Raw genomic sequence first — 23,765 nt, 5'->3', positions numbered from 1 at the left:
GATTGATGGTTCATTGTGCTGATTCAAAAATACATAATCTTGGTGTGGATAAATAGTCTTTTTAAAGATTAAGTTGAGTAATGGTATTGCGATTACACTGAAATTATCAAATATTTTTCATCTATACCAGACCCCAACCTCCTCTTAAATGATCCAGTTTGAACCCATTGGCCCGAATTCACAAAGGAGGTTTGTCGACAAACCGAGGTTTATGTACATCATATGACGCGTTTTGATGCGTTTTTTACAAACCTGGTTTGTAAATAACAAAAGGAGGTTTGTCGACAAACCTCCTTTGTGAATTCGGGCCATTGACTTCTGCATTCTCATTCATGAGGCTTGGTGTCATGGGAACTACTTGATTCCTCTTATCAATTGTTAAATACAAGTGCTTAAAAATCAACATGCTTATTTCAGATATGCTGTACTTTAATACAATTAATCACAATCATAGAAACGTGATCAATCTTCATTGTGATCAATTGCAATTTTGTGCAGACCTGTCATTAAACATGTGTTATCATAGACTCTACAGATTCTGTGCATGCAAAATCAGTGATTACAGGCTGAAGGTTCTTAAAATTCAGCAAATGCATTATCAGTGATTACAGAAGAAAACCATGAAATGAAGGCTTGAATCAGCAATATTTGCAGCCTTGATTCGGTGGAATCGACTATTTACATTGCCTTGCCAGCTATCGCGTCACTCCCGATATCCTATCATCATGTTTTGACAATAACGGTTACCACTATCTATGAAGGCACACTTATCTGCGTACTCTTATCATGGAGTGTTTGATCCAGACTCCAATTGTCAAATTCTGACAGCGATGAACCTTTCCTGATCTGAAGAAGCCAAAGCCCTAATCTCTGCACGTCTCATCTTGCATTCTTATCTCTGAGTCTCTCATACATGAAGATAGCATTGATTCAGTCAACTCGTAACCCATGCCTCAGCTAAATACAATCTTTAATAATTGGAAGTGGGCAAAGGTTGGTTGGAATCAATTGCTTTTGGAAGTAGATATGAAAAATATCAAGTGCCTCTAAAGAAGTTTGTGAGGGAAATGGCCTTGAAAGATACATACAAATTCCTTATTTGCAAACCGATAATTTTCGTACCACAAGGAGCTGTGCTTGAAAGTAGCCTATGATAGATAATTAGGGTAGGTATTTCCAACTGCTTCCTAGTCTATGCTATTATATGTGAATGGAACATACTTAACAATTAGCTACAACCTCTGAACTCTATCTATTTTCTTCACATATACATATTCCCTATTTTTTTCTTTCTTCAGTTCTTTACGATGTCACAGATTTAAAAACATTTTTTTACACTGTACAGCAAATACATTACAAATCTGAATAATCATAAAAATATCACAATATAAATGACCAGTCACCTATGAATGAAACATTACAATTTTTCTATCATCACAGAGAAATCCCTCTGATTTTTCTTCCCGATTATCAACCGATGAAGACTATAGAATAATAGGACTATTCAGTGCATGTCACAAAAATGTGGATGTCACTACAACATACATGTATTTAGACTGGTAGCCTTTGACAGCTGACAACAACATGGAGCTACATTTCAGATTTTCTAATTTCGAAACAATCTGCCACTTCGATGCAGAGTGAAACGGATGGTGATGAAAGCTACCATCTTCTCAGTAATACTTCTCTGTCACCTGGGGGGTGTTTCACAAAGGTCCTAAGTCAAACTTAACTCTAAGTTGGACTTAAATATTATGGAGAGCCATTTGTAGCCTTAAAATTAAAAATTTCCAAAAGCAAAAATTGAAGTAATTTAGACTATTCATAAAATACACATCAAGAACATGAAATCTCCTTGATAATAGAAAATATGAATAATTTGAATCAAAATGTAATGCCTTTTGAAATAACTTTTACAAAATATTTTCAAAGCTGCTAACGGCTTTCCATAACAGTTAAGTCCAACTTAAAGATAAGTTCAACTTAGGATCTTTGTGAAACATCCCCCTGGTATATCAAGAAGGCTACTACAATATAGAATCAGTTTGTCTTCTCTGTCAGGGGCTCTGTCCTTGCTCTCTTTGCCGATGTCTTCTTCGTGGTGGTGCTCTTGCCACGGGCGAAGGATGCAGGAACGGATGGCGGGAGAGACGACTGCTGCTGGGCATAGCGTGTTACCGTGGATACACCGTCAACAAACTTGGTCTTGTAGAGAACATTGGCATTGTTGAACATTCCATCCTTGAGGGACACCACAATGAACTGCATAGAGACCAAGAAAAATAAAATGGATTTAAATAGACTAATTTGGAATATATTTTCAATACTGTCTGTTTTCCTTACTGGTATACCGGTTTCTAAATATCAGTTCCAGTTGATGATTTTACATAGAATGACATAAATCTACACAAATTTGTGACTAATTTAACACTTTTAACAGAAAAATTGTCACAAAGGCCCCATACGTAGAAAATACCAATATTTTTCTATTCTTTCTCCAAACAGTGGGTTATCATGTAAAACAAGAGGCTTAAAAAGCAATTTCATCAAATATATATGAACTTGCATATATACCCAAATATCTACAATAAGTAATAACATTCTGTAATCGAGAAAGTCAAGGTGGAAACGGCCCACCCTGCATAATTAAGGATTCAAGAAAAAACCTTGACTGCAGAACCTTTAAAGAAAGTTACTGCAGAGATGAATAGTTTGAGACTACTGACCTGTGAGTGTTTGAAGTGAGTCCTGAGCATCTGACCAATGTTCTGTGTGTGAGAGAGATCCAAAGCAGCATCAACCTCATCCAGGATGTACAGAGGAGCGGGCTTGAAGAGCAGTAGTGACAGGATCAGAGACAGGGCTACCAGAGACCTATGGGTTAATAAAAACAATAATATGTTAATATAAAGGTGAACACTTTGAAAACATACATAGAATCTTATGGTCTAGAAAGACAAGATTCCTAGAATAACAGGTATAGCTAATGTTCAATGATCCAGGATGTACAGAGGAGCAGGTTTGAATAGCAGTAGTGACAGGATCAGAGACAGAGCTACCGAAACCTATGGGGTCAGGGGTGGAAAACAACAATAATATAAAGTGAACACTTAAAGTATAAAGAAAAAAATTGTGAGCATCATTAGATTTCAAACTATTTCCAAAGGAGAAAACTTGTTACATCCTTCTTGTCAAACTGACCTTTGACCTCCGCTGAGCTCCTGCAGACTCTCCTTCCAGACATCCCCAAAGGCCACCTTGACCTCCAGTCCATCCAGGATACCCTTGCCCTCTGGTGGGGTCAGCTTGGCCGATGTACCGGGCAGCAGGGTGGAGAAGATGGATCCAAAGTCCTACAGAGGAACAACATATTTCAATTTCAATTTCAATTTCAATTTCAATTTCAATTTATTGTCCAATATCGGAAATTTGTTTTGCTCACATTTTACAAACGTACAAAGAATCAAAATAACTTTACATACATAAAACATCATATACTTTGACATAGAACTTCTTCAGAATATTGCTTTACAGAAAGTTTTCTTACGTTATTTTAGAACAAAATAACTGATTTATTTTAAATGTTTGAGTGGATGGGATGGCCCAGAAAGGTTACAAAAAAAACATTACAGAAATAAAGAAGAACGTAAAATTCAGGTAGCAATTTGATTGTATTTGCGGATCGAGAAAGGAACAAAGGAATTTAGAAAATTTTGAGTGCGACAGTTCATTGAACAGTTCATAAGATGAGACATCGATGAAATTCACACCTGTCTATTGCAATTACGGTTAAACAAACAGTTTTATTGCTTTACTATGTTCAGGGATATGTTTGGACAAGTAGAATCACTATGTACATTAATTCTAACCTTAACCATTAGCCTGGATTGGCAAACACTGTCATAAGTACTGTATGTAGCCTCCTGACTCATGTAAAAGAAGTTAGCAAAAGATTTTTAGTTGGAGTTCAAGACTTGATCTGTAGCAAAGATTATATATTTGGGGAGTATAGCCTAGGTGGTTGTACACCATAAATCATTGTCTTTAACAATACATTTGCAAGTCATAAAGCCAGTCTTTACTAGTTTGGCCAGGGGGGGGGGGATCATACCTGTAGCCTCCAAGGTCACGGACAGGTGGTTATCTTATCAAATCAGCTCTCATTAACATAAGAAAAAGGAGATCATGGGGGACCAATAGGCACCGATTAGGCATTGTTTGCTATATAGAGGGCGCAAGTAGCTATAAGTAGTTCAGTGGGGCTTTAACACGTTGATTACTGCATTTTCTCATTCCCATAGACTTTAACACAGGGACCACTGGTTCCCGCAGGCAATGGGTTAAACAATGTTGCCACAAGATTGTGTTGCGCGACTTGTTACCTTGTTGACTTGTTGCCAGGCTTTCTTGAGTGCTTCATTCTTCTTCTCATCCAGCTCTTTGATGGTATCCATGATCTTCTGTTTGTCATTCTCAACGATTCGCTTTTTCTTCATCAGCTCATTGTACTGAGATCAAGAAAATCAAAGATGCATGAGAATGGGGGAAAAAAATATGAAAAAGACAAAGTATTAAAATATGTCCACTGAAGAATATAAATGACGAAAATATATTTTAAAGGATTTTTTTTTTTTAAACACACCAAGATAACGCTAATGTATACATAGATGGAAATGTAAACATATAATACTTTGATCAAGAACATTAAACTGATGAGTTCAGAAATACTTATCAATATAATTTGACAATGTCAGGTCTATGGAAAATATGTGTAATATAAAATAAACCACATTGAACTTAAATACAATCAACCAAAGCTAAGTTTCCAAAAAGCCAGTTCGTAAATACATGTAGCTCCGGAACGCATGACCCCAAAATATCCACAGATCTTTTACACAATGGATACGTCCCATCAGTGCATTTTAGGATAATCACTGCCGAAGTAATGGAGGTGCTTCGTGAATACCTTTTGTTTGTCTCTTGAGAAGAATACTTCCACCTGTGCATCAGATAAATGTACTGTCGGTGCATAAATGACTACTGATTACAAAACTTTCATGAGCACGATACCAGTTTTTGTCTCGATGGGTTTTACAAATTTGGGAACAAATGACCTTTATCTGCCTATGCGCAGATAGTATTTACAAGCTGGCTTATTGACGGGACCATAGTTCTACCCCTGTAACTCACCTTCTCCTCTGCCTTGCTGAGCATGTTCATGGCCCTCATGTTAACACTCTTTCCAAGCTTCTCCTTGGTCTCCTGGAGCTTCTGCAGCCTGCGTCCATTCTCCCTGGGGTCCGAGCTGCTGAAGTCATAGGCGGTGTTGGGCTGCCCGAAGAACTGCCGCTCTGAGGCTATCCATTCGTATTTGGTCATGAGATTCTCGACCTGATGGAAAGGCAAGTGAAACAAATGTCAGCATTGCTTTAAGCCCCACTGTACTACTTACAGCTACTTGCGCCCTCTATAAAGTAAACAATGCCTAAGCAGTGACCGTTGGTCCCCCACGGTCCCCTTTTTGTAATGTTAATTGAGAGCTGATTTGATGAGATAACCATCGGTCAGTGACCATGCAGGAAGGTCTAATCCCTCCTGGCCAAACTAGTGCAGATAGAATTTTAGAGATGTGTTGGCTCCAATGAGGTAATGTATAGTGCAAGTGGAATGAACAGGTATCTTCAACGTCAGTCCAAGCAACCTACATAACTACCCAATCAACCAAAAATGTGCAATTACATATCAATACAGCAAAGACTTCAACTGGGATTGATTCTCTGTAGTTCTTTGGGTCTTACCCTCCCCAGGAATTAGGCACAAGGAATCTATTTAACCATCACTCCTGAAACTAAATAGCCAGGATATACACCCTTAATGTCCTTCAACAAAAAAAGCTATTGCCTATCCTTTGAAGAAAACTCTTGCATTGTTTACCCATAAAAAGACGTTATAAAAATTGGATTGGTTTGCTCTCAAGACATTGCAAGAAATAACTTTAATCTATGTATCTTAGGGACATACTCAGAGATGCCAACCTCTTGACACAAAAAACAGACTGAGTATCCTAAAAAAAAAATCAGATTTTGGAGAGAAAAATCAGATTTGCACAAAAATTCGACACTACTACTGACTCGTCGGCCCGGGCCAGTAAAATTTCAGAAAAATGTTTGCTCTTTCATTAAAATTTAATGAGAAAATTGTAAAGCAAAGTTTTTGTTGGGGTTGCGAGGGTTTACTTGTACATGTTTCTATGTGATTCCGCTGTTTTTATGGGTTAAAAAAAAAAAAAAAAAGGAGGAAAAAAAAAGAAAGAAAGATGAAAAATCGTATTTTAAGATTTTGAGATCGTATTTCACTCTTATTATCGTACTAATTAGATTTAATTGTACTGGTTGGCATCTCTGCATACTGTATATCTATTCCTTATGTGTGTCTGCATCAGAAACTGGTTTAATTTTTAAACATCTGTCACATCTGGCCACTGAAGAAGAGTGTGACACTAACCTGTTTCATTTTTGTTGGTGTTTTTTTGTGAACAACTCATCGCCCTCCGCCTGCCTGATGGAGGGGTTTTTAAGCTGTTTATTGGTTTTCCACATTTACATCCCTCCAAATATTCATTCTGCATAAAATATGTTACTTACCCTGTGTACAGCATCCGCACTATCTCTGGTGATCTTATTTGCGACATGCTCCTGTTCTTTGATCTGAAGCTGAGTGTCCTGGTCTTCTTTCTTCAGTGCCTCCCTCTCGCTGATCTTCGTCTGGATGTCTTGGTTCTTCTCTTTCAGCTTCTCCTTCTGTCCATCAAGCTCCTTCTTGGTCTCCTTCACCTTGACCTGTATAATACATCAGGGAAATGTTTGCCTTTAAATATATAGAATTCCTTCTGTGCATTGTATTTGGTACTGGGTATTTGCTATCAAATATAATCAAGCAGTCGGTTATATATATAACGTATCAGTACCAGAAGATTGATTTTCATGTGGATCGAACCTGGTGAACTTTGATTTTTTTTCTCATCATGATGCATACTGAAATATATATGAAGTTTGAAGAAGATCTGGTGAGGGACACAGATATGACTTTAGCTAGTGAGCGACATGGCTGAAAACAAACATAAAAACAACCATAAAAACAACAACAACAAATACATTGCATCTAGAACTAGCTGTAGTTGTCAATGATGACGTTCCCACATCTGTACACCCAGCAAAATCAAGAAGACAACAACCCTCTATATACTCCCCTCCCCCGAAGTTAAAAGTTAAAAGTTCAAAGGTCGCAATGTCATATGAATCACTGACCTTTGACTCCTTGGCCTGCTGTTCCATCTCTTCCTGCTGAGCCTGGATGGCTTCAATGGCCTGGTCACTGGCGGTCAGCTGGTCATCATACTTGGTCAGTTCTTGCTTCAGGTTATCCACCTCAAACTTGAGACTGTTCATCTCCTGAAGATGTACATCAATGAATTTTCAAATAAAAACATAACAAATTCAAATCACTCTCATTTCAAAGTAGGATCTATTAAATCCAACATCCTCAATCTTAATGTACAAGGATCGGGAAGGCTGGAGGTTTCTTGATTGGCAAACTTAGATGTACTTGTTAGAGTGCTTTAATCATAAGTCGTTTATTTATATAATTTTCATGAAAATACTATCAAAGCAAATAAACATTCATACAACAAAACGATTAAAATACAGAGTAATCAATGTCATCTGCAATATATTTATTTAAAAATCCTTATTTTTCACCCACCCATCACCCCACCCCCTCTCTCCCTCCCCCTATCTCTAGTTTGCGCCCGTTTCTGTCTCACATCTCTCCTAATTGAAATATACTACAAACCTGTTGTTTCTGTTTCATTTGTTTATTGGTCTCCTCTGCCTTCTTCTTAGACTTGGTAACCTCCTGTTCAGCCGTCTTGAGTTCTCTCTCCCTCACGGCCGAAGCATCCTTGATCTTCTCTTCAAGGTTCTTGGTCCTCTCTGTCGTCTCCTTCTGTTTGGTCTTGGCATCACCGATCATCTTATCCTGCTCTTCTGTAATCACACAGATAAAATAATTATTTGTCAATATTCTAATACATCTCTTTGTATAAGAAAATTAAAAAAAAGTCTCTTCCCTTCAAATTACATGTAGGAACGTAGTTAAACTTCAAATAGTAGATCCTATTCTTTAATCGCTTTATGTAATTCATGTTGAGACACAGAGATTTTCGAAAACCACTATAAAGTAGCAATTTCAGGACTCAAAATATCCTGTACCTGTGTATAAGACGCACCCCCGACTTTTGAATTTTTCCAGTGGAAAAAAAGTGCGTCTTATACACAGAGATTTACGATTAAATTGTATTGGAAAGAAGTAACTGATTATGCATATAAAGAAAAAAGACAGCATCTTATAATATAATTTGAACAATGAATCTTGAAAGAAATAAGACAAGCTCTTACAATTTAAACAAGAAATCTATCTTGGAAGGTTTCTTCTACATATTATGTGCAATAAGTATGCAAGACATTGATATGTACATTCCGGATTATTCGCTAACATTTTAACTCTGAATATATAGTTTGTATTTTCTCGTTACAATGAACTGCATGTCAAGTTGCAATTACAACATATTGTGAACACCAGCCATACCACAAATGACAAAGACTATTGCTGTAGGTAAACATGCTACTAACCGACTGAGGCTTTGAGTGCATTGATTTCTTCCAGCTTGCTGTGATGTGTGCCTTGTTTCAATCTCTCTTCTAAGAGCTGAGCCTCATGGACCTTCAGATCATATTGATCCTTCAGGGCTCGCATCCTATGAAACAAGAAAACAAGAAACACAGTTTCAAACGACTGATCTGGATGGTCATCCACCAAGGGGCATTTGAAATATTTGTTTGAAAAAAAAAGTATAAATGATAAGGATCTTTAAATGTGATGTACATGTAGATTATGATAATGATGATTTTGATGGTGATGATTATGATGACAGTGATGATGATGACGGCAATAACAATGGTGATGATGGTGGTGGTAAAGAAAGCTCACATGTATAATGATGGAATTATATCTACTACTACCATGCACAGTTTCTGACACATCAGTAAATGGTTAAAAACAATGTATATAGCCAAGTATTGAGACCTGTTAATTTACTGGCAAGACGTTTTTGTGTACTAGCTAGAGTGACTGCAAATGATGCAACTGTAGAATCACTTACCCCCCCCCCCAAAAAAAAAAAAAAAACAACAAACAAACAAACAAAACAAAACAAACAACAAACAAACAATGCCTATTGAAACACTCTAGGGGTGCAAACAGTAAGGATTATTAGTTATCAGTTGATAGCAAGCTGTAACATTAGAATTACATTGCTCATGGATGTACATGTAGGTGCAAGGAGAGTTTGTTCATAGGTGAATTGTTAGTATGGAAATGATCTTACTTGTCTGCGGATCCTTTAATCTTGGTCAATTCTTTCTTGACAGCATTGAGTTTCTCTTGCTCAACAAATAGAGCTTCCTCAGCCTCCTGAAGCTCTGAAAGCTTACGCAACACAGAGGAACTGTTGTTACGAGCACCTGAAAAGGAAATCAAACGTATACTTGTATCTGAAATCAGCAGCGTAATTGAGCAAACAATCATTTTTTTCTAACCTACTGCAATTTCCCTCCCAAAATCTATGGCAACATATATTGTAGGAAGTCTCACGGACCGAGTTCGTGCAAAGTGCAGTAAAGAACCATTTATTCAGTGTAGACCTCTCAGATGAATTTCAATTAATGCATACAAGTAGTTGTTAAATTTCTATATTTGAATGCATGTTCACAATCATCTATGATATATTTTTCTCTCTAGCAAAATTTAATTTGAATTCATCACAAATGGTAGTAAAAAGCTTGCATGTCTCAATCTGTTGCATTTATCTTCTCTAGCAAGTAACAGATTAAGAATATATCATGATGGTCAAAAAGAGAAATTAATTCAAATGATATTTGACTGAGCTGCTTTTAACCTACCTCCAGTCAAGGTTCCTGATGGGTCAAAGGTGTCACCAGCAAGGGTCACTGTCCTTGTCCTGACCTTGGGGTCAAAGGTCACCTACGATACAAAGGGGTTAGATAGCTTAGTGCTCTACTCTCATCATTCTCATCATTAACATCTTTTATTCTTAACAATTTATACTTTCCCGCATTTTGCTGACTTCAAAATCAATAACTTCAACAAATACACTAAAATATTCAGATCAAACATATGATTATGAAATACCCTTGGGGTTTATTATTTTTTTGATCAGATGACTACTATTTTGCTGGAGAAGACATACACAAATCGTATGCAAATATGTACATCCTCATTAAACATATAAGATGGTCACTGAATTGGCACCTTAGAAATTCAAGTAATTACAGATTCTGTCTTGTATCATAAATTTTGTTACTATTACTGACCAATGAAAACAATGTATTTATATATTGTAAATTGCAAAATAGACATGAAATTATTGAACTTTCCACCTATGACCTACAGTTACATTAATCTCACAAATAAACCCTGATTCGCTGGAGAAAACTTATACTTCTTTTCAAAAAATAGTTTAGGGTACAATGTTTATCATACAAGTTTGATTATGTCAGAATGTATTCTCCTTGTTTTCCATACCTTCTTAGCATGTGCCGTGTCATTACAGACCAGACTAGATCCAAAGACAAACTCCATGGCTGACTGGACATCCTTCTCATACCCAACGAGGGTCAGGGCGGTGCGAACATTGTCTTTACCAACCTGACAATATAACAAAAATCAATCAAAAATATTAAGAATAACAAAATGCAGCAAAATTAACAAACCTAGAAGACTCTATTTCTATTATAACATGAAATCTGTACAAAATCGAAAATGACTGATACATATGAAACAGTAAAATAGTAACAACAAAAAATTAATGAAATTGCCTCAACTTCAAACTTCAGACATTTCACACCCAGTTTCAAATGATGAAAAAATAATTAAAACATTAATTTACCACTTTTAACAAAGGTTAAGAGATATAAATTAATACATCATGCCTAGTAATTTTGCCATTAATGTGTAATTGCTGAAGATTTAAATAATAAACATTGATTTTCATGATCTGCTGGTGTTGGTGTTTTTTGGTGAATGCACTTTTCAGGAAGTTCTGATAAACACAGAATCATACACATGTACAATGTACTCAAATCAAATTGAGATGATTTTTTGTTTGTCCTACTGACCAGGTTTTGTGCTGCTCTGACTGTATCTCCTGAGATGGATCTAGCTGCTATCTTGTTGAGCGGTATGATGGTAAAGCGGCGTTTCAGCTCTCCCTTCTGTAGCAGCTTCTTGCCTGTATGTTCTGTATCTACCACCACATTGTAGAGCTAACAGACAGGGGGAGAAATGATTGTAAGTAAACTAATCGCATGTATGCATCAACAGGGCCAAGCAACTTTGTCTTTTGGGTGAAAATTTGAACCATTTGATTTACTTGAGCACAATAGGCAAGACCAAGCACAATTCTACAAGCTATCACTGATTCCGCTTTTCCCCAAGCAGACAGAATTTGTTTGAAATATTGGGTATCAGCTACGTTTAAAGAGTAAACAGGGATTCAATAGTGGTTTACTAACATATTCAAATTGTATGCATACTTTTAAGACAAAGTTTGTCAGTTTGTCATAGGCTTGCCCAACATAGCAACAAGTCATTTATGCAGATTGGATTCAAAGTATTGTAGTTCATTCAATAATAACAGGTAAATGGAATAAATTTCTCATGGTCCTTAGGAAAAAAAATATCCATTCATTTGAATATGTTAGCAAATTGGTCTATTGCAACATATGCATGGTCGAGAAACATGGTCGAGTACCTCTATCAGCTATATTCAACACCAAGGAACCGATCATAAATCCCCATTTTGTTTTGAGAATCCTACAAGACTTTTCAAGATAATGAGTCCTGATGCCATAGAATGTTTACAACTACTATAAATTTAAAACATTGAATGAGTTTTTGAGAACATCGCAATTCAAGCATGTGTGCAATCCACGACTATTGGAGGAGCGGGCGCCTCTGAATGTTTGGAACAGATAAATGGCGCCATACAAGTGCTGTAGATCATCATCAATTCATTAAATACTGTGATCTGACTCACCTTCCTTCCTGCGGTGACCTCTAAGGATGTGGCATACTTGACATCCTTGACCTTCAACAGTCTAGCCACCAGACCATGCACCTTGGAACGGTCAAAGTTCTTCTCGGGATCCTTGTATTCAAACTGAAGATTAGGGAATCTACAAGAGAAAAATACAGGAGAATATGGTTCCTTGTAACTTCAGGAATCACTCATACTAGATCAGCCATGCACATGTATATGGGAACCTATCTCATGCTTAATGCCTTCACAATTTTAAACACGAAGCAAAATTCCTGTTGTACAATACATAACACCACCTTCTTTATCTCCAATTTTGACATTTCAACTTGTACACATTGAACATAAGTGTTATTCTTTTCTAGGATTTTTCGCAGCTAAAGTGATGAATCAAGGTTGAAAAGCCACTCATTGGTGGCGATCTGAATCTGATACAAGATGGGAGTTCCAGGGAACCTTGTCAGCGGTCAATAAATCATACAATTAGTATGCACCATAAAAAGCTGCTTAGATATTTACTATATGCAACCAGCTTTCCAATGAAAAAAAAAAGATCTAGTCATTACCACCTATAAATGAAACAGTTATAACAAATAAAAGAAATGGACTGAAAGCATGTACACTTTAACTAATTGTCATGAGATTTCATGAGACTTCTGTATCTGTCTATAGCTTCTAAGCATAATTTTCATTTCCTTTTGCTCTGTACTCTGACGTGCACACAAAACTGCCATGGGATGGACATACCTTGATGTGAGTGCGTTGACCTTATCTGAAAGGTTATCGACCTTGGCTGAGAGCGTCTTGTGTTGGTTCTCAAGGTCATCTTCCTTGCCGTCTTCAAAGCCAAGCTTCTTCATCTCATCCTGGATGAAAAATGGAAAGTGGGATTGTTAGCCCTCTACATATTATTATCACAGTCCTCCTATCAACATCACTGTTTTGACACCAAAAAAACATCACTGTCCAAACAACATGCACCAACTGCCATTCTCGGTATGATCATAACCTCCATTCTCATCAATAAATTTCCTATTACAATCTTCTTTGTTGACTCTAGCTTGGCCTTGATCTCTAGTACTGCATCATTTTTTATCTTAAATTTATATTAGTCATCTTCTACAACTCGATCATATTAGCATCAGATCACCATAACCCATCATCATTACACTAGTAATTACTATAATTAAACACATCTGCCTAATTCGGCATATAAATATTTGTTATGTCATTTTGGCATGTTCTGACCTACTTCTGTTCCTGTATTTATAATGCCAATGCTTTTAAGTGATCTCTATTTTGGTGTTGTTTCACAAGTGCACCGTAAGCATTTGATTTCAAGTGGGTTTGATGCCTTGTAAATCTCACATTATTATTACCATTATCATTAACCCCTTCCCTAAATTTACCTCAAGTTTTGTCTTGCTCTTGAGCACTGTCTCCATGTTTGCCTTGTCCTTCTCATACTCCTTGGCAGTCTTCTTGAGTTCTGCCTCCTTCTTCTTGAGCTCAGCCTGGTCGCTCTTCAGCGTGCTCTGAGCCTGCTTCAGGTTCGTCTCAGCAGCCTTCATCTCCGCCTTGCAAGCTAAAACACAAATAATTTTTTTGATTTGTTTTATTGTCCACATAATTGGAAATTCTTTTTTCCACATGGTTACACAAAAAAACAAGGTATATACATACAGCCTATTAAAGTCAATTGAACAAACTTCAAATTACACATTACTCATTAATCACTGAGTAAGTCATATCGATATTTCAAACTTAATCTTTATAGAATCAACACTAAATTTGAAAAATAGTTGATTATGATACTTTACAATCCTCCACATTCTCTCCCCAACTACATTTCATTTAAATATTTCATGTACTTGTTCTTCTTTCCATATCTCTTTCTATCTGTCTCTCCTTACTCTCAGTCAGATTACACTTCGTTAAGTTCGTTACTCTGGGTTTAGTTTTTGTTTTTGTGTGTGGTCTTTTTTCAGTTGCCTAATATTTCTATTACCACTGCTGATTTTCAGATCACTTGTTTTTGATAAAGAAACAAATGTAAATGAAAATTTTTTATAGCCAGAAGACCAAACTAAAAAATGAAACAAGATATTACAAAGCATTCACAATTCACTGTGAATTATATAGCCCAGAGACATTGCAACATTAGTTTCATCTAAAAAATGAAAGCTAATCAAAATTTTCTACCAATAGCATTGTTTGGCTCCAGCGGACAAAATTAAATCAGGGCAGCCTGGAAATCTTGGCTATATTATAGGTTTTTCCGCCCAATTTCATCAGAGTTGCATCCGATTTAACGATGCGATCATTCAATTTCGAGCGAATTTGAATGATCACCGAGATCAACATTCAAAAGCCTAACTTGTTCATTCAATTTAATGGTATTAGCATGCGATTTCATGGTTTTTTCACATAAACGTGCAAAAAGCGCGTTCAAATTCAAATGCACGTTTATGCATTCAAATTCGCACCTGCACCGCCCTGATGAACGTTAAGGTGTTCAAATTCAAAAATAGGCAAGCATTTATAGCATTTGGGAATTCATTTTCTTTTGTTTAATACTGTTTATGTTCTTTGCAATCTGCATTTGTTTGAATAAATTATGCAAACTGTATGTACCTTGAAATGGGACCTTTGCCTTATATTGAAATATCTCATTCCTCTGACAAACCGTCATCGAAGCAAGAGCTCGTACAACTCATTACATTAATTTATACATGACTATGGCGGCGGCGCGAGGAGAGTACATGGATATCTCGAATACGGACAGAGCTAGGTTGGCTGAAGCATTTGACAACCAGCAAGATTACCTAGAGCTGGCCGACACTCTGGGAATAAACAGATCTACGGCTAGGTCGATTGTGGCGACGTATGTGGACACGGGGAGGGTCCAAAAGCTACGAAGGGGTGGGGCCCGAAATGTGAAAATGGATGTGGACATGCGCAACCATTTGGAGAACATCATAGATGCAAACCCACTCCTAACGCTACGACAAATGAAGGAGAGTCTTGCGCACAACCTCCCTGACAAGCCCGCAGTCTCAACATCATCAGTAGCTACACTGGATGGAATGATGTTGACACTGAAGATGGCAGAGGATGTTCCAGATGCCAGGAACGCCCCAAGGGTAGTAGAACAGCGACTGGAGTATGCTGAATGGTTCCTCGAACACGGCGTTGTGGGAAACTGTGTATTTATCGATGAAACAGGGTACAACGTCTGGACCAGGCGTACTCGTGGGAGGGCTCCACGGGGTGTGCCGGCTAGGAGGGTGGTGCACGGCCAGCGAGGTCGCAATTGCAACGTGACATTTGCTGTGTCCGCTGCCATCGGTCTTGTCCACCACAGAATCGCATTCGAAACCGTTACCAGGAAGAGGTTCGAGGACTTCCTTGCTGAAACCGTCGCGGAATGCAACCTGATGTTCCCGGCCGATGAACCCATCTACCTCATCTATGACAACGCCAGACCTCATGTCCGCGCCCAGCTGCCCGACGGAGCCAATCCCATCATCCAGACGAAGCGACTCCCTCCCTATTCCCCATTCCTCAACATGACAGAAATGGCTCACTCCGCCTTTAAGGCCGCCGTGAAGAGGACCTTGGCACAGCCAGCGTGGCAGCTTCGTGTTGGGGACAGGCAGGCAGCTCAAGACGCAGGAATCAACCTACAGCAATGGCATTGTGACATCCTCAGAGATGCTGCTCTCCAGAACATTGACGCCATTACACCCGGAAAGTGTACACAATGGTACAATCACTCTCAGACATACTTGCCAAGGTGCCTGGCGAGTCAACACATTGACGGGTGAAGAGACTGAGAGACTGTACATCAATTATTATGAATAATTATGTAAAGAAAGAATGTCCCAATGTATCCAACCCCAAACGTGACATAAAGCACAATCTATTACAAAAATATACATACTACACTTACATGTACAAAAATGATGAGTTATAGCGATTTTTGTATTTGGAAATTAAGTTAAAAACTGGTAGTGAAGCTTAAAAAGAAAATGAATATATAAAATATGATTAAAATAAACATTATGAAACTTGAAAAATGAAAATGAAATTATATGATTAAAAACAGTTTAAAAAAAACGTAAATATGACGTGAAAGAAAGACAGAACTTGTTTATGTTAATTTAATTCGAACGTTCAAACTGCGAAAGTGTGTGCCCATAAATGAAATTGAAATTGGTATTGAGGACGAAACTGAACGTCTATCCAGCAGGCACGAAATTGAATGACAACTAAATTGACTTCTCTCTAAACTGAATGAAATAAAATTTAAAAGGAATGAGATAAAACGAAATTGAATACTCAAAGAATGAAAATGAACCATGAGAGCAGAGAGTTGACGAAAATCGTTCGAACTTGAACGTCTATTCATGAATTCGAGTGCAACTCTGATGAAATTGGGCGGGAAAACCTATAACATGAAATGTAACATATTTTGCTATATCACGTCACTTCCTTGCATTAAAAGAAGTTTAAAACAGAATCAATTTGTTTCGAATGACACAGGTGAAGGAATGTTAAAGGCCCACTGCACTACTTTTAGCTACTTGCGCCCTCTATATAATAAACAATACATAATTGGTGACCATTGGTCCCCTTTCCTCTTTTCCTTATGTTAATTGAGAGCTGAGTTGATGAGATAACCACCTGTCCAGTGACCTAGCAGGGTTGTCTAATCCCTCCTGTACACTTGTACAGATGGGCTTTAAACTTACTCATAAGCTGATCAGCAAGGGTCTTATCCTCCCCATCTTCGTTGCTAGAGAGCCCAGCAGACACGGCCTGGAGGTGCTTCTGTGCTTGAGCCACACCCTCCTGATTCTCCTTGCATTTCTCTTCTAGCTTGGTGAAACTTCCAGTGAGCTTCTCGATCTCCTTCTCCTTGGCTTTCAACGTAGCTTGATCCTGGGGAAGAGAGAGAGAGAGAGAGAGAGAGGGTTAGAGGGAGAGAATTTGGTTATTAATCAGTTATAAACAGTACTTCACTAGATTTCTTCAAAAAACAAATGAAAACATACCTGTACAACTCCTCTTAAATTGTTGATAGTCTACAAGACAGCGCCTTGTATCCTTTGGAAAAGGTGCCATATAAATCCAATTATTATTATTATTATTATTATTACAGTTAAAAAATGGCTTAATTTATAGAATAAGCAGCCATTATTGAAAGACTTTTAGATTTTCATGTTTGAGATTTTCATGTTTGAGATGGAAAAAATTACACAGATTAGCACGCAGAAATATTTTATATGTATAGGCATAAGAGGAAAAAATTGTTTAAAGAGAAAGAGCTTTGGCAGAAATTAAATTGAAACACATGAAAACAAGTGTGTAATATATCTTAACATGTCAAAATCTTCTTGTTTAGCATTATTATTTCAGTCTGTGTCTGCATTTTCTTTCCCTTGTAATGGATATCCTTTTCTTTTAACAAAAGAGGGAAATACAAAGATACAGAAATTCCTTCTCATCCTTCTTCAAGTAAAAAGTCTGAAAGCATTGCTCTTCCTAAATACCAAGCTTTCATTGCACTACATTGAATTCATTTGCTCATGACACACAACAGTTATCTGTGAGTTAATTACAGCATTTCATCCTTTACCTCTGTGTAGCTCTTTTCAACGGCTTTCTTATTCTTCTTCTCGTTGGTGACGGCCTCTTTCTTGTGTTGCAGCGAACTCTGTATCTTGGTGTCACTGTTCTGCGCCTCCACGAGACGCTTCTCTATCTCCTTCAGGACCCCTCCTGCCTCTTCATCCCTCTCCTTCTCCAACGCCTGGATTGTATTTGTCAGCTCCAAAAGTTTGTCATCAATCTTGAGAAGAAAAAAATTATTATATTGACAGAACAAATTCCAAAAGTGCAATCTTGATGAAAGGTGACTTGCAGAGCAAACTCTGTTTTCCCATCCATACTTTTAACACATTAGTAGTACAGTCAAACCTGCTTTAACTTGAAAATGGTTTCTCATTGAAACATGTACTAAAGGAACCTTTACATAAAGACCACTTTTCTTGTCTCCCTTGGCTGGTCTATACAGACAGGTTTCACTGTATTAGACAGCTTTCTATTATTTAAAAAGTAATCATTTTCCCAAAAATGTATTTTGATGATTTTTCCAGGTGGATTATATGGCCCTGGAATAGTCATCTGTATGACAAAAAGAACTAGAGCAAAAACTCAAGGAAATCTCAAAGAAAGAGGAAGATAGTTTCAAAATGTGAAATACCAAAATACTAAACTGTATAGCTGAGGTTGCATTAGTCACCTCTAATAAGAAAACTACAAAAATGTATCTGTAACTAGGTCCTTCATACATGCAAACATTACAATACACATGCATGATATTGGTATCATGAATGAACCCAAATCTGCATCATGCACTCACCTCTTTCATCCTCTGTCTCATGGCGGTGGTTGCCTCTGCGATCTTGCCCAGCTCCTGCTCAGACTCCTTGGAGAGCTTCTCAGCGGAAACAAACTGGTATGCCACATGGAGCTTGGTCAAGTGATCCAGCTCCCTCAAGACCTTCTGATACTCCAGGTAGGAGGAGCGCTCCTCGTTGAGACGGGTCAGGGTGGGAGTGATCTCTTCGTTTAACACCTAGCAGAAGAGAGGGGTCAACAATAGGGTTAGGCCTAAGAAAAAAAGATGTTGTATTGCCCTTTGCGACTGACCCAAAATCTTGAAATCTATGGTCGGCTTTTTAAAAAAGTGTTGTGTTTTTTACCGTTTTTCAGGGGAAAAATGTTAATGAATAAAAAAATATGTATTGAAGAGAAGGTTGAGTTCTGGGAAGAGGTAAAACATAATTTGTGAGCGTTATCATTGTTATTATGCAAGGGTGGAAGAACATCAGATTAAACATGTTCCCTGAAAAGCATGGCTCTTTAAATGCCTTCATATTCTAAATATGACATAAAATACGTAAAAATCGGGGGGGGGGGGGGGGGGGAGGTTTTTTTCGCCATGTGCTCGTGTAGTCCCATATACATCATTCTGTGTACAGTCCTTGTAACTTTGCCAAGCTTTGGCCAAATGTCTCATCATTTTGATGATTCCAGAACCTTGCAATACACACGAATACTTATATACTAGATGATCAACCTTTTCTGATAGCTTCCACACCGTTTCTTTCACAATGCAATCACATGACCAGAACTCAACTTATATCTTTAAAGCATTCAAAACTGAAAAATATCAGTCCAAAGAGAAAAGACGGAAAAAAAAGTTTAAAAAATATTTCCGACTGACCAACCCATGTATTGGCACCTAAAGAGCAATACAACACCTTTTTTTTTTAGACCTTAAAGATGGCCATCTACTATATGTAGGGATTTAATTTGACAGTCCACAAAGGGGGGGGGGGGGGGGGGGGGGGGGGGGGGGGGGGGGAGAACCAATTGTTTGTGTGGGGGAAAGAATGGATTACACTAGTCCGTATTATAGACAGTGGCATAGTTGTCCATGATTTGTTTTAAAGTGCTTCATGATATAAGATGACCACTTGATCTATGGAGAGGTGAGAAATCTTATGAAAGCTCAAGTAACATTTGGCGGTATGGGCATACAAAATAACATCGTTTTGCAAGACATCACTAGGACTAGTCACTATCAAATATACATATATACATTTCTTTTCTCTTTGATATTTTCAAACTCTAACAAATACTACCTTTCAAATCGTCACAAACATTGTTATTTAACAAAGATCTGGGTAAAAGAAACAGACTGAAAACGAGTTAAAATGATGAGAAAGTGTACTAATTGACTTACAGATTCAATCTCTTTGAGCTTAGCATCTTTCTTCTCGATGGTCTTCTGAGCAGAAGCCTTCTTGTTCTCATACATGCGTGTCCCAGCAGCTTCCTCAATCATGGACAGGATCTTGGGAGAAACGGAATGAAAAAGGATGTAAACAAATATGAATTGGAAATACCAAGTTGACTGGATGTGTATTGTTCCCCATTGGCTTTTCTAACAAGGGTATATTCAATCATTTCCTTGTTACATCAGAATTATTAAAAAATTAATCAACCAGAAAAAATTACTTTGGGGCAATATGAACAAAAATCTAAATGGTACATGTACAATATTCCAACTTGCTTTAAAGTATGTACCAGTATATGATATTATACACAGTATCTACAACATTGTGTGTACCAGTACTTAAATTAATATTAAAATAAATGTACTGTATCAATAGTCAATAATGCATGACTGTAAATTTATTGTACAATATTATGATGAATGCCACAAGGAAGGGATTTTATGCACAAGAAGAACTCACCTCTGGAGGTTTCATGTTTAGTACTTTGGTAATCCTCCCCTGAAAAAAAAAGAAAACAATAACAAAAATGCAACTGTTTATATATATATATATATAAAACACAATAAGGAGACTGAAGATTGATTATAAAGGTTTATAAATTTGTTCAGAGCAGGAAGAATTTCTCAAGTGCCTTAATTAAATCTTAGTTGCAGCATTGCTGAAATAAGGTTACGGTAATATTAGAAAGGCAGTGCCAGTTTGAAGATGGTATCAATCAAATCTTCACAAGACTTTATCAGTGGAGGTGTAGTGGTATAGTGGTTTATTCACTTGACTCACAATCTAAGGGATTGAGAGTTCAAATCCCAGTCAGACATTCACATGTTTTGGAAAGACATTAATCCACATTTGCCACTCTCCACCCGGGTGTCAAATGGATAAATGGGTATTTGGCAGAATTTATTCCTTGAAATGCACCGTTTGTTGAAAATGGCCTCCAGAGCTAAAGTTAGAGTAACAGTATTTAGAATCTTTGGAAGTACATGTACAAAGGGACATTACATCATACTGTGATATGCACTAAACAGTAAACAAAAACTTTTTTTTAAATAATTGTTTACCTGCATGATGAGAAAGTGTGGATTGTTGACATTGAGTTGAACACTGCAGAAGAGATCCTGTACTCTGCTGTTGTTTGCATTGCTGCCATTGATCAGGTACTTGTTCCTGCCACCAATTACAACCTGTCAATGAGAAACAGAAGAAAACACTAAATCTCTAGCACGTAGTAGTAGTAGTAGTAGTAGTAGTTGTAGTGAAGCGACAATGTACGCCTTCACTTTCAAATAACATAATCATGCAGGTTGCTTGCAAAGGTGGTTAAGTGCCGGTAGCTCTTGGAAGTTACTAACAGCACTCTCTTGGGGAAATGGTTGCAGTTTCACACTGGCGAGGACAAGCCAGTATGGGTGTGAACTACTAGATCCTGCCGTGACTGGTTGCACGATGTCGGGAGTTCCGTATCACATGGAAGGTGATTCTGAGAAGATCTGTACCGTTTCTGCATCGATGGACCTAGTTTTAGTTTTAGTTTTTATTTAACAACACCATCTTTATTCCCCTCAGAATAGTAGAACATTCTATCACATGAAATAAACAAACTGTACCTGTCTTGAGACTGTGAATTCATCAAAGCTGTCATATCCCACTGGACTCTGCTTCTTGTCTTTGTTGTCAAAGACGATTGTGACAGTTGCTTTTGTGACACCAGCTTGACCTCCCTTGTATACCAGTTCTTGTAGGCTGCCAGCTCGAACCTGGTTTAATAAAAGAAAAGAAATGAAAAACAACATGCTCAAGTATCATTCACTTCTAATCAAAATTGTCTGCCTATTCTCTATTTACTCAATGTGCGAAGGATACAACTCCGCAGTTTTTTAAACCTGGAGGAAATCAAGAAAAAGAAGAAGAAGAAGAAGTAACAAATCTTCCTGGATCCATATTTCTTTGACCCCTCCCCCCCCCCCCCAAAAAAAAACCCACACAAAACAACAAAACAAAACAAAACAAAGTTGAATTAAAATTAAAGGTCTCTCAGTCTCACTCTCTCATAATTTCTCTTTCAGGATTTTTACATGAATAGACCTAATAGATTTTTACATGAATAATAGACAAATCAAAAGAGAATAATTTTCAATTCATTGAACAGTTCAAACTTCAAGTTCATCAAATCAAATGATCAATCAGTCATCACATTTGAAATTGAATTTGAAATTTGAATTTGAAAATTGAATTTAAATGAATTCAAATTGCTCATCAAAACAGTGATAAAACAAGAAGAAAAAGACAGTTCGCTATCTATATATAGATCTAATACAGAAAGAAATTTATTTCATTTTACATGAATAGGGTCAATATTCAAATGTAACATCGACGAACAGGTCAATCACTACACTGATCAGTCGCAGTCATTCAAGATTCATAAACAAAAACATTGATCCTTAGTCCCACCTGTGATAAATTTGAGATGCCCAGCAGAAAACAGATCGAATCGAGGATGTTTGATTTTCCAGAGCCGTTCAATCCAGTAATTGCGTTGAAAAGGGGGTCAAATCCCTTAATTTCAGTCCTCTGGGCATACGACTTAAAGCCATCGACGATTATTTCCTTGATATACATTTTGTATATCTGAAATTTAGTCCCAAAATAATGATAAAATAGTTACATTGGCACTGTGTTCAAAGCGCCCGGCTATTTGGCGGTTGATGTCTGCGCATGCGCGAACGTGCAGCTGGCTTTTACTGTTGTTGATGTTGTTGTTATCATTTTCTAGACGCATTCGACGATATAAAAGCATTTACGCCATCTATGTGCGAATTTTAAAAGTCAGTATCTTTCTCTGGATCCGCTTTATATCACTTTCCAAATGAAAAAGTTGCTAAATATGTACCAGGCAGAATTTACTGAAGCATTTCAAGTTGTTTTTGAAAAAAGGATCAGTCTATTCCGAAAATATAGACTCTAGCTTTACTTTGTTCGTTATGAAAAAAAGCATCATAGGGAATTTGGGGCAAATTCTTTCTACTAATGGAAGATGTGATTATGAACAACAACAACAAACAATTTGCATTTTGGCATAGAATCATTTTGCTATTTACGAGACAATAAAATAGAGTTGGGGAACCAATTTAATTGGGCCTAATTCATGTTGCTTTACTACAATTTGTTAAAATTGTCGTGAGCTTATTCAAAATGTTCACTGATTATGTTCAAAAGTCCAAATGTGCAAACTATATATCTTGTCATTTTTGTAATAAGGCCTATAAGTAAACACAGCATTTCGGAAAGTCAACCAACCAGATTTTTCATTTATAGAAGAGCTCTTTATTGTTTCATCACTGTTAAGAATAAATAAATCCAGTTGGTGATATATTCACAACAATTTTGGATATCGAACGCAGGAAGGTGACAAATTGTTTCAAAAGTAGGTAGGCTTACAATTCGTAGATTGAGGCTACAGAAATTTCATGCGATGAGTCTTTTTGAAGGTAAATAATTAATTAATTTGCCTTAGCCCATCCTTAGACCATGAGGAAGAAAAAGAAAAGTGGCCCAAGTCATTAAAGTCCAAACTTTGAGCAACATTTACATTCAGTGTTACATCAATCAACCTGTCAGCAGCTTAAATTATGACAAAAAACTTATTTTTAGTGCCAACTTAAAACAAATTCGATTAGACGCATTTTGCCCCGCATTTCCCCCCCGAGTTTTTAGGTAAT

The 23,765-nt window shown here is 37.2% G+C and overlaps 1 protein-coding gene across 1 annotated transcript; it reads right to left on the bottom strand.

The window, feature by feature from the left end:
• Positions 1 to 1,924: 1,924 nt before the first annotated feature.
• LOC585999 (structural maintenance of chromosomes protein 2-like) lies at positions 1,925 to 22,762 on the bottom strand. The gene is made up of 24 exons (XM_030996301.1): positions 22,498 to 22,762; positions 21,654 to 21,803; positions 21,108 to 21,230; positions 20,506 to 20,544; positions 19,992 to 20,102; positions 18,603 to 18,818; positions 17,817 to 18,029; positions 16,930 to 17,119; positions 13,585 to 13,760; positions 12,923 to 13,041; positions 12,176 to 12,314; positions 11,256 to 11,402; positions 10,663 to 10,785; positions 10,020 to 10,101; positions 9,446 to 9,581; positions 8,691 to 8,815; positions 7,852 to 8,045; positions 7,308 to 7,451; positions 6,645 to 6,839; positions 5,191 to 5,391; positions 4,383 to 4,508; positions 3,202 to 3,353; positions 2,727 to 2,874; positions 1,925 to 2,262 (listed from the first exon to the last, which is right to left on the bottom strand). The coding sequence occupies exons 1-24, from the start codon at positions 22,663 to 22,665 to the stop codon at positions 2,041 to 2,043; spliced, it is 3,639 nt and encodes a 1,212-aa protein (XP_030852161.1). The 5' UTR covers positions 22,666 to 22,762; the 3' UTR covers positions 1,925 to 2,040.
• Between the last annotated feature and the right edge of the window lie 1,003 nt (positions 22,763 to 23,765).

Source organism: Strongylocentrotus purpuratus, unplaced genomic scaffold (assembly GCF_000002235.5).
Source record: "Strongylocentrotus purpuratus isolate Spur 01 unplaced genomic scaffold, Spur_5.0 spur5_scaffold_3, whole genome shotgun sequence".
Taxonomy (NCBI): domain Eukaryota; kingdom Metazoa; phylum Echinodermata; class Echinoidea; order Camarodonta; family Strongylocentrotidae; genus Strongylocentrotus; species Strongylocentrotus purpuratus.
Note: the sequence above shows the minus strand (reverse complement) of the source record. Positions and strands in the feature narration are given on the sequence as shown.